Genomic DNA, 12,251 nt, shown 5'->3' on the forward strand with positions numbered 1-12,251 from the left:
GCCTACATGTCGGTGGTCGCAGGCAACAGGTGTCTGATGGTTCGAGATAAGGTTGTGATTTCTGACAGCAGCAGCCAGCAGCTAACGTTAGCTTAGCTGAAACAGGATAGATGGGACCACCGGCCGGTAGCCCCTTAAATAAACCCAGCACAGTGACGTTATTCAAACTAACGTTAAGTGTAACTTACTGGTAAGTTATTGTTGACAGCTGGTGTGGACAATAACCACACCAGTGAGTAGAGTAGACTGAAGCAGAGCGATAGATATCGCTCTGGACTGAAGTTAACTGCCCCGAGCTGAACAGTAGCCTCCTGTTGCTAGGCAACCATGTCAACGACACATTCTATGATTATTTCGTTATCACGAGAAAACGGACTTTGTTATCTCGAGATAACGAAATAAATTAATTCGTTATCACGAGAAAACGGACTTTGTTATCTCGAGATAACGAAATAATAAGTCGTTATCACGAGAAAACGGTAATAAAAAAAATGTATACGGACCTGGCCGTTCTCGGCTTCCGTAAAATAGTGATAAAATTTGTCAAAAAAAAAGATTTTACAAAATTCTAGAAAAAAGTGGTAAAAAATCTAAAAAAAAAAATAAAATTCTAGAAAAAAATGCTAAAAATTTCTCAAAAAAAAAAAGTTTTTACAAAATTCTAGAAAAAAGGGGTAAAAAATCTAAAAAAAAAAAAAGGTTTTACAAAAATCTAGAAAAAACTGGTAAAAACTTCTCAAAAAAAGTAAAAAAAAAAAAAAATCTTGAAAAACTGGTAAAATTACAGGAAAAAGTTGTGGACTTTGAGAACCACTGCTGTAGATGACATCAGCAAAGTGGGCGGTGCTTCAGACGACCTGTCAATCTCCTCGTCCACAGGGATGACGAAGGTGAAGGTCGGGAAGGAGGACCAGTCGTCCAACGAGTTCGTGGAGAAGAGGAGGTCGGCGCTGGAGAGGTGGGTCCTCATCTTCATCATCTTCATCATCATCATCTCTCTGATGGTTTTGTATATCTGTGTCCTCTGTGGTGCGTTCAGGAAACCTCGGACATTTGAGAATCATAATCAGTTTCTCTGTTTTAATTATTAACATCTTATTATTTAAACTGACCTGATTCAAAATTCAGAACTTTATTAACACACACACACACACATACACACAGAGGGAACAGGTGGCATTTTGAAATCCTCAGCTTTGTCGTCATGGCACCACACGACAACGGAGATATTCAGGCGTGTGTGTGTGTGTTCACAGTCGTGGTTAAAGATCAACCTGGTCAGAACTTTACAGGCCAAAAGGTTAAACCACAAATATTAGATACATCATCATCAAACACACATGGTCGTATTCTTGTGTGTGTGTGTGTGTGTTGCATAGCGAGGAGGCGGGGGGGAGTGGTGGGGGGCGGGGCTGACATTCTGCTGCCCTTTTCTGATGGTGTTTGATTGACAGGAAGGTCAGCCAGTGACAGCTGATGGAGCTCAGCGCTGCAGAACTACACGCTGATGCACACACACACACACACACACACACACACACACACACACACACACACACACACACACAGAGTTTCAGGTTAACGAGGACAAACGTTTACATTAATGAAAACTGTGTTTCCTCGACAACAAACACGTTTTTTGTTTTTTTTCCCCCACATGTATGCATCTTTTTATTTTGTGAGTGAAACAGGAAGTGGAGAAGTAGAGCCACTATCCACCACTTTCCGGAGAATGACACTCACTGGGTGTTGCCATGACACTCCATCCCACCGTTACTGTATTGTTGATAGCATAGACTGCTTGATAGACATCGGCCGTGGTGACTTTATTTATAATCATCACGTAATTTTAATGAGAACAATACGGACGAGGTTTTAGCTTTATGTCACATTTTCACGTCACTATATCACCGTTGTGACTACTCTGATGTTTATGAAGTCTATAAAACAAATGGTTGAACAAACATTTTAGATTAGCTGGGCTAACCGTTAGCTGTTAGCCGTTAGCCGTTAGCAGTGTCAATAAACAATAACTCAGTAAACGGTCCATGAAAAAAATATTTTTTCCAGCGGATATCCTAGTTACAACATGACTGAGCTAACTGGAGTAGTTTCATGTTGTGTCCGACAACGGGAGGGTTTTGACAGCTGACGTCCTGATGTTAGTTTGCTGCTGCTGCTGTTAGCTTAGCTGTCAGCAGCAGCGAAGCTAAAAACAAAAACGTGCACACAGAAATAGTAAAGTTTGTTCAATAATTCGTTTTCTAGACTTAACAAACATCAGATTAGTCAAGGCGGTTTTGGCAGCCCGGAGCCCCCACATTTGGTGCCTACACCGGTGGCTAACGCTACCAGTTAGCCGCTAACGCTACCAGTTAGCCGCTCGCTAGAATGCTACTAACACCGACTTCCGTTGTGGTGTGACGCAATGGATCATGGGTATAAAATAAAGTGGTGGATAGTCTCTGTGCTTGTTACCACGACAACATGCAGCGGAGAAGGAGAACGACATCATTGGGTGGTTAAAAAAAAAACTGTTGTCATAGAAACTTGAGTGTGTGTGTGTTTCAGGTATCTGATGAGGACAGTGAAGCATCCCGTCCTGCTGAAGGATCCCGACGTCCTGCAGTTTCTGGAGAGCTCAGACGTAAATATTAACAACAACACACGTTTAACCAGACGCACTCAAACGCATCACAGCTACACATTTAAAGCAGATATCAGTGGAATGTTTTTGTTAATATAAGTCCTAAATAGTCCTATTTTCCGTCAGCAATCACTTACATGAAGTATTTCAGCCTAAACACGAGTCTCTCCGTCACTCTGCTCTGCTGTAACCCGAGGAGAAAATTTTCCTTGTGGGATACAAGTGTTATCCAATGAGGAGAGAGAACGGCATGAAGGGCTGTGTGTGCAGCCAAGGGATGCGCGTGAATGTGGTGACGTAGCACGAGGACCAATTGATGCCTGACAAGGGCGGGGGCTGCTAACTCATGGTGCGTTCAAAGAAACTCGTACTTTGTGTTTTTCCTTCCTGTGAAGTCATACCAGTTCGATCTGGTACGAGTTCACGGGTCGGAAGTTACGAGTGGCCGTTATAGGGAACTTTCACAGACAACAGGATGGTAAAAACACGAGCTACGGGTTACCTGGAACGCTACCAAGTCGTAGTTGTGACTTGAAGCTGTAACTTACGGTTTCAAAAGCCTGCCTTGAACGCAGCATTAGCCGAAACGGCCGTGAAGCTGATATCTGCTTTAAGTTAAAGCTCCACATTTTCTTATTTTTCTTCTTCTCCTGTGCTTTTATTTTGAAGGGTTTAATCCACGAGAAGATCTAAAAACCATCTCAGTGTAGTCAGCTTCTCTCTGGAGCTCTATAGTAACAACAGGTCAATGTCAGCCAATCAGAAGAGAGGAGGAGGCTCTGAGCCTCTCTTCTGATTGGCTGACTGTTTTCTAAAGTGATCCGATAAAAAAATAGAGCAGATTTCAGAATAAAACACTCAGAGAAACTAAAAATCCTGCAAAGTTGTTGTTGGATGGTGTTGTCCAGGTGGTGAGGGGGCGGGGCTTAGTTGTGACATCACAAAGTGACAGGAAGTCCTGACGGCTGGTTTTAAGGCTCAGTTTCTGAATACAGGCTGTGTGCATTTCTCTGTGGACTGAGGCTTTGATACTTTCACAGTATTAATATAGAAACTAGAGCTGCTTTATAATCACACGTTGACGTTAAAATGTAAAAAAAAAAAACGTACGTAAGCTACGTTCAGGTTTGTCGTGTTAAATGTCGATTCAAATCCCTTAAATCATATTCAAAGAGTTTGTTTGCAGTGAAACTTCGGGGTCTCGTCATTGTCTCTCAGCTCCACTGTTTTTGTCCATTTGCTTCCAATAAAAAAAAGTTAATTAATTTAAAGGGGAACTGCAAACTCGATTTCGTCAAGAGGGAAAAGCGTTGCTGCTCCCGATGACCTCGGGATACATCATATCTGATCCAGTTAAATGCAAAGTTTTTTTGTTTTTTTTTCTAAGTTCACTAAATCGTCCACATTTAAAATAAAATAAAAAATCGAATTATAACAAAGTGCACAAACAAAGCCGAGTGCTGTCGCTCTCAGGCGGCAGGAAACATCAACTGTCCTGACCCATTATGGTCCCATAAACTGTGACGTGAAGCACGACATGCTCACGATTGAATTTAACAATCGCAAATAACATGAGAGACGAAGAAAAAAAATTACTTAACGACCCTTATCCTTATCGGTGCTCTCGGTTCGTGTTTAATGTGGACGGATCATCTGTGTTAAAGGGGGGTGAGGTCATCGCAGATCCACGCCGCCTAGCTAACGCTAAGCCAACAGCTGTCTGCTAATGTCAGGAAGCAGAGACAGACGATCAATCACTTCCTCTTCATTTTCTCTCTGGGCCTCTGGTTTATCAGCTCAGGGAATCAGCTGCTCAATGGGTTTGTTCAGGCTACGTCAGCGCTGATACGTCTTCATTTTCAAAAATAAAAAACCTATAACGACCTTCCATCCAGGCGAGTCGTAGCTCCGGGCGTCCGATCTAATCTCCATCTCATCTCATCTCCAACCAACCAACCAACATCCGACCGACGCCTTGAAAACAACAACATCTGACAGTCAGCGACACGTTGTTGGTGTTCGCTGGGGCTGCAGGTGGAAACAGGAAGTGGATTGTCAGCTGTGCAGGAAACAACACCACGGACGACAGAACACGAGTCTGATTTTAGATCCTAAATCCAGATGTAAATGTTCTGCCCTCGTCAAAGAGTCCCCTTCTTATCCTAGGCAGACTGATAACTCATTCACACACTGTCGTTGATGTCAGTCGGTTTTATTCTTCACCACTGATTTACAGTGACAGCATAGGAATAGGTAAAACTGAAATTGAAAATAACTAAAAATACACAATTATTGTACAAACCTCACTAACATACATAATATTAGCGCATTTGGCTAACAGAGCTAGCTAACACAGCTAGCTAAGAACAGCTAAGAAGCAATTCACATATGAACTGACTATTTTACTAAACATTAATTAACATCTGCGTGAAACATAAACATTTTCATAATTATGAGCGCCTTATTTCAAGTTACTCACAGACAATGCCTCGATTAACGCCCCAAGAAGGGTGAATGTCGACTGTCTCCGTGCTCAGCTCCACAATGTGCTCATGAAAACAGAAGATTCAAGATGGCCGCCTACATAAACTAAAAGGCATACCATGAGGCCCACACAAGAACTAGCACCACCTAGTGGCTGCAAAAATAAATAAATTGTTGGTTTCACCCAGATCAGAACAGTAAACGTCGATTTCAATCTGATCCCTGAAGAAGAAGTTAATCACATTTGGACAAGTGGAATATAACGGTCTAAAGTCTTGTAAGTATTCTGGGGCAGTTTCCAACCTCTTGGCGGAGTTTACGGCTCTTTAAAGGGACAACGAGGAGATCTCGTTGTCCCTTTAAAGATTCTTTGACCGGCGCAAGACAGACTCATGTTTTCATTCATCAAGAATTAAAGTCAGAGGTTGGAAGACGATCACATACCGTCATAGTTCCGACCATAAACGGAGATTCTGCGGCGTTATTCTCATGACTCGCCGCAAAACCGAAAGTAAAAGAAACGCTGGTCGGCTCTCCCAGCATTTCCACCACCACTAAATACCACTAAAATAACCATAGAGACAAAACCATAGATTTATCTAAAATGGGCCCATTATTAAGTGTGGGTAGTGGAGATTCATCCACATTAATGTAAGACTTTAACCAAATAGAAACTCCTCATTGTCAACTTTAAGCCTTTTAAAATAAAAACGTGGCAACTTCAAAACCTCAGGACAAACGGAAACTTTCCTCTCTGGTCTGAATCTGTAAAATGAATCCCGTCAAATGAAACCTACAGTGTTGGATTTAAAGGAAAGGTAGAAGATCCTGGAAGAACGGCACAAGAAGGCCACATTTTAAAAGTACACGTTTCAGACTGGAAAGCAGCTTCGCTCACATTGGGTCGCTCCAATGAAGGGTAAAAGGACACATCGGCACCTACTGGACTGGACTGGACTGGAGTGTCGTACGTTGGATCACTGGCGTTGGCTTTTCCGCATCGTAACTTGTTGAAGACCGAAGTACGCAGATGATTAGTGCACGAAGAGGAAGGAGGGACCAATGGCAGTTTGACCGATACATCGCGATCCAACTGACTTCGTTTTACAAGATTGTCTTGACTTTTTTCTTTTTTTTTTTGACAAAGCATTACATTAATTGGTTGCATTTGGGATGTGAAGAGGATTTCAAGCAATTCAGTAAAAAAAAAGCTCCAGAAAGAGATCTCCAACCCTCCTCCCTTTTAATGTAGAAAAAGATCAGACGAAGAACTCGTAGCGACTGTTCAACCTCAAACATAAACCCAAACATAAAACCCAAAGGGCACTGATGCACCATGGGTAATGTGGAGACAGAGGAACAAAGGCAAGGCAAGGCAATTTTATTTGTATAGCCCATTTTTACAAACAGTTTGTCTCGTGGGCTTCACATGGCATCATAACAACATCCTCTGTCCTTAGACCCTCACATCCACTGAGGAAAAACTCCATGGAAAACCCTTTTAACAGGGAAAAATCAGAGAAACCTCAGGGTGAGCAACACAAAGGGATCATGGTTCCTCTCCAACCCGGGTGCATGTTCGTTTGTCCCACTCTAATGAGGTAAAACGCCACTAAAACCAAACACCGGCCTTTGCTGAACGAGCTCTATGCCGGTTTCTAACAGGTCTCAGCTGCAGCTGCTGTGAGAACAGAACAGATGTTTACTGGACTAGATGGAGCTGCAGGTTGGAGAAGGTTCAGAGGTCAAGAGGTCGGTTCAAGTCCAGAATGAATCTGATCTGAATCTGAATCTGATGACGTGTTGTTTTTTTTTGTAGAGAAATTGAACATCATCATCTGTGTATCTGAAAACCTCCTCCTCCGGCTCTGAGAGTTTCCTGTTTCCTCACTTTATCGTCCACTCCAACTAAATCCTCTGCAACATTTCGTCTCCTCCTCCTCCTCTCTTCCTCTCCTCCCCCCTCCTCCCCTCTCTCCTCCCCCACCCACCTGACTGTTAGTGGGATTGCTGCCGTGTGAGGGACCTGGCAGACGTTGGGTCCAGAATAAATGGCCTCGTGTCACCGGTTTAACAGATGAATCGCTCCAACGCTTGACCGAGCGTGTCGGTCCGTCCGGCCCGCTTAATGAAACACAACCAGAGGAAGAAAAGAAAAGAAAAGGGGGGAGGAGGAGGACGAGTGGGAAGGAGGAGGTGGGTGGGGGGGACAAATGGGACCAAGCTGCAATTTAAAGCTATTTTTACCCCACGCCTCTGCTCATTTAGCCTCGTCCCTCAGTCAGCGAAGGGCCCCGGGGACCGAGCCGCCGTCCCCCCGGCTGCTGCTGCTGTTGCTGCCGCCCCTGCTAAATAAATGAGATTTGGAGTCGGTGGCAAATGTGTTGGAGCGTCGGAGGAAAACCTCGTACGTAGAGAGAGAGAGAGAGAGAAAGAAAGTTTTCCAAAATGAAGAGGAATGAGGCTGTTTTCAGTCGGGACGCGGAGGCTGAGGAAGGTTTCTGAAGCAGCAGCTCAAGTTGTTCTGCACAGAGAGTGTTGTCGAATTAAACGTGACGATCGGAGAGGAGAGGAGAGGAGAGAAAAGAAGAGAGAGATGAAACGAAACGAAGACACAGAAAGAGGAGAAAGAAAACGTTCATTCATTCATTCATTCGTTCAACCTTTATTTTTTAACTCAGGATCACACTGAGGGAGAAACTCTTCGCTCTGCAGCCGAGGCAGAGACGAGAAACAACAATGTCAATCTGAAGGGAAGTGTCAGGACACAAAAACACAGTGTAATAGAAACAAGATGTTGTGAGTTCAAAAATGAAACCAAGAAAACATTAAAGAATAAATAAATACAAACCTTAACAAATGCGATATTAAAACAAGGAGAACAAAAAAAGAGATCTTCTCAAATAAAGTAGCCTAAGTAAAATCATAATTCTGTGAAAAAAATTTGTGAAATTAAAGGATGGAAAAAAGAAATAGATGAAACACCACAAAAAGGATAAAACTAAATGTTAGAAAAATAAAAGCCAAAGATCTGATATAAGAAAAAAAGAGAAAGAGCAGAAAAAGAAACAAAATATGAAAGTTAAACAGAGAAAAACTGCTGAAACAGAAGAGAGAAAATGGAAGAAAAAAACAATCAGACAAAAAGCTGAAAGTCGGACGGTCATTAATAAAATAAATAAATAAAACGAGAGGAAACAGATGATGGATTTACTTGTTGTTGGTAAATTCAGTGTCGGTGAAACTCAACTTTTCTTGCTGATGTTTCAAATGCACAGGAAGTGATGGGAACTCAACAACAGTCATTAAAACAACAAAGAAAGTGTCAGAGCTCAGATTGGCGGAGGTCAAAGGTCACAATGAAAGATAAAACCACTGACTCTTTGTGTGTCTGTGTGTCTGTGTGTTTGTCCAGTTGCCGCGGGCCGTCAGCACTCAGGCTCTGAGCAGCGCCGGGCTGCTGAGGATGGTCAACAAGGCCGCGGACGCCGTCAACAAGATGACCATCAAGATGAACGAGTCGGACGCTGTGAGTGTTGGAGCTAATTTAGGGTCAAATGTTTTGTGCTTGAAAAAGTAAAATTTGAAACTGAAATTTCAAGTTGGGGTCGTCTCTTCATTTGGGATCCTATTTCTTTCAGTTGCGTGTTTTATCTTCTCAGATACAGATCTTAGTTTTTTACAGTTTAAAATCTTTTTTTTTTTTTTCAGAACTTTCTTTTTCAGATAAAACATGCAACTGAAAGAAATAAGATCCCAAATATCAAAACATATGATAGTGAAAAATGAAAATAAATAATTTATTCAAAAGAATTACCAGAGTTGATGATAATTATATTTAACCTGAAAAAACTTTTTGTATTTTTATTTAAATTTTTAATACGTTGATGTATTTTTCAAAATTCAAGATCAAAACTTGAAATTACAGTTTCAAATTTTACTTTTCCAAGCACAAAACATTTGACTCCGATTTGGCTCCATATGAGTGGAGGGAGAGAGGGGGAGGGGGAGAGGGTAAAAGAAAGAAGAGATGGAGAAATAAAGAACTTCTCTTTCTTATTATTATTTTTGGTCGTCTTTATTTTTACAGTGTTATTATTAATGAATGAATGTTTGTGTTTCAGTGGTTTGAGGAGAAGCAGCAACATTTTGAGAACTTGGACGTTCAGCTGAGGAAACTTCACGGCAGCGTCGAGTCTCTGGTCTGTCACAGAAAAGGTACGAAGCTGCTTCATCTTCATCTTCTCCTATAGTCCAAACCCTGCTGGACGCCACCGACCTCATTAAGCCCCGCCCCCTCCCGCCTTTTTAACTTCCCTTTAATCCTTTTAAACTTTGTAGGTTTTAGTATCATAATTATTGTCTCTTTTTATTTATGATGCATATTGTGGAGCGTCCACCCAACCCAAGCTTCTCACAATGTATGTACTTGTACATCTATGTGACAATAAACTTCTAAACTTCTCCCTCTCTCTGCAGAGCTGTCCGTCAACACGGCGCAGTTCGCCAAGTCGGCGGCCATGTTGGGGAACAGCGAGGACCACACGGCTCTGTCGCGCGCGCTGTCGCAGCTGGCCGAGGTGGAGGAGAAGATGGACCAGCTGCACCAGGACCAGGCCCACGCCGACTTCTACCTCTTCTCCGAGCTGCTGGGCGACTACGTCCGCCTCATCACCGCCGTCAAGGTAACTGCTGGTCCAGATCCACCACTTACTGGGGTCCAGGGGCCGTATTCACAAAGAATCTTAAGGTTAAAAGTAGCTCCTAAGGGCCGAATTTAGGAGCAACTCCTACAAAACGTGGGTGTGTCAGTCTTAAATTTAGGACTCCTAGTTTTTTACAGTTTTTCTCAGTCGCTTTGGTGCTGTTCTCAGATCAGAATGAAAGTTCTCATAACTATTAGTTCAACCTCCACAACATGTAGTCATTTGTCCACATCATAGTAGCAGTTTCTCCTTCCTCTGAACAAATTGCAAATGCTTTTGGACATGTATCAGTTGCTCTCATACAATTCTCTGCTGTTTTACAACATTATCATTTGTTTATGTCATGTCAGTCAGGACTTCTCATTTTGACGACACTGACAGTTTCATTGACATGAGTACTTTAGTTGCTTTTGAGGGATGGACTATCCATTTTGAGCAAGTGACACACTTTTGCAGGTCCTGCCAAAACCTGCCGCTTTGCCCATTGATGCCCAAAGTGCCTTTTTGTTGGTGTTTTTTTTGTTTTTTTTTTGTTATCTACAAAATTTTCGCTATAAAACGGGAGTAGTGACGGTGACGGACTGTCCAATATAGGCGTCACAACGGTCGGACCGAGGTAACTGCGACCGCTGCGATGCAGTCATGCTGATGTGAGCCAAAAATAGCGCCGCCGGCACTCAACAACCAATCACCGTGTTGAGCGCCTCGAATTCGTGCACGAGAATTGACGTAATCCATAGCATCCATCCATAGATCGCACTTATTTAGATCGCACTAAATTTGGTCCCATTTGGGTCAGTGTGAAAGCAACCGCACTCTGGTGCGAGCCAACTGCCAGGCGAACTCAACAAGTTTGAGCTAAAAGGGCTGCCGTAGTCACTGACAACGGGTTAACGCAGCGGGGAGACCGCCCGGTGCTCCGGTGCTGCGGAGCTCTGTCCCCACAAACAAAGCAGCAGCAGCAGCAGCAGCAGCAGCAGCAGCAGCCGGTCGGTGCGTGTCCACTGAGTCGCTCAGACACCGACAGGTCGACGGGTCCGTCCCTCGGGTCCGCGGAGCAGCTGGTTACCATGGTTACCGAGCAGCAGAGGTCCGCCGTGTTTAACGTTTAACCGGGAACTAACGGGACCGAGCTGGGTGAACGCAACCGGAAACCAGCCGGAAGAACCAAACAGAGTTATACATGCAAACAATATAGAAATAAATGACCAGAGCTACTAACAACCGGCCCTACTGGAGTCTCCATCATGAAAGTTTTATCAATCGGCGCTTCCAGATTTCAACCGGTAGTCATGGAGACACGACGCTCTCCAAGTTTGGTCTCGAGTGATAAAAAGCAGGTGTGAAAGCAACCGCACTAACTGAAAAATGAAACAATGTATCATTTTAACATTTGGAGCTGCACTAAACAGGTGAAAACACCCGTAGTCAGGTCCAGGTCTAGGTTTTAGTTTCTTTTACTTGCCCATTGGGGATGAATAAAGTGATTGATTGGTTGATTGAGGTCCAGGTCTTAGTCAGGTCCAGTTTCAGGTCTTAGTCAGGTCCAGGTCCAGGAGGAGGAGGAGCTAAATCAGACTGATGATGCTTATTAAATGTCTTGATGATGTCACTTCCTGTCTGAGCAGCTGGACACTGAACAGCTGGGACCAGTTGGACCAGGTCAGGAAGAGAGAGAAGAGTTCATCAGTTATTCTGTTCATCCATTAATCGTTTTGGATCAAAGCTCAAAAAAAGTTCAGTTTGCTGAAGAATATTATTTTTTATAAATCAGAAGAAAACTGAGTCTCGGAGTTTTGACGACTTTGGCTCCAGGAAATTAACATTTTCTCTCTTTTTCCATGACGATTAATTGATTTAATCAGAACAATAAATGATGATGAAGCTCAGCTCGTTAGCAGCAGCTGTAGATTAGAGCCCAGTAGAAACTACAGTATTATTATTCTATATATTTATTATTATTGTGACAAATGAATAAATTATTATCAGGACAAATTAATTTCCCCCGGGGGAATAAATAAAATATCTGTCTCATTATGGAGCTACTACAGTATCTTTACACTGACATGAACAAATCTGGGTTCATTTTACATTTTACAACTTTTGTTCCGTACCTTAAATGCATCATTCGGATATTATCAAAACAGATATTGATGATAAATGCTGTGTGTATATTAACAGTGTGTGTGTGTGTGTGTGTGTGCGTGTGTGTGTGTGTGTGTGTGTGTGTGTGCAGGGTGTGTTCGACCACCGGATGAAGACGTGGCAGAAGTGGCAGGACAGTCAGTTGCTGCTGCAGAAGAAACGAGAAGCTGAAGCCAAACTCCAGTTCACCAACAAACCAGACAAACTGCAGCAGGCCAAGGACGAGATCAAAGAGGTGATCCATATCATCATCATCATCATTATTATTA

General features: G+C 42.9%; 1 protein-coding gene across 1 annotated transcript in view; it reads left to right on the forward strand.

Annotated features, from left to right (window-relative positions):
• Positions 1-12,251, forward strand: part of snx2 (sorting nexin 2) — a 41,245-nt gene that overhangs the window by 18,448 nt on the left and 10,546 nt on the right. Inside the window, exons 7-12 of the mRNA XM_083978664.1 lie at positions 880-958; positions 2,572-2,647; positions 8,547-8,660; positions 9,256-9,349; positions 9,611-9,816; positions 12,074-12,217. Coding sequence (XP_083834790.1) covers positions 880-958; positions 2,572-2,647; positions 8,547-8,660; positions 9,256-9,349; positions 9,611-9,816; positions 12,074-12,217 — 713 coding nt within the window. The remainder of the gene's footprint in view (positions 1-879; positions 959-2,571; positions 2,648-8,546; positions 8,661-9,255; positions 9,350-9,610; positions 9,817-12,073; positions 12,218-12,251) is intronic.

Source organism: Trachurus trachurus, assembly GCF_905171665.1.
Source record: "Trachurus trachurus genome assembly, chromosome: 9".
NCBI classification, from domain to species: Eukaryota; Metazoa; Chordata; class Actinopteri; order Carangiformes; family Carangidae; genus Trachurus; species Trachurus trachurus.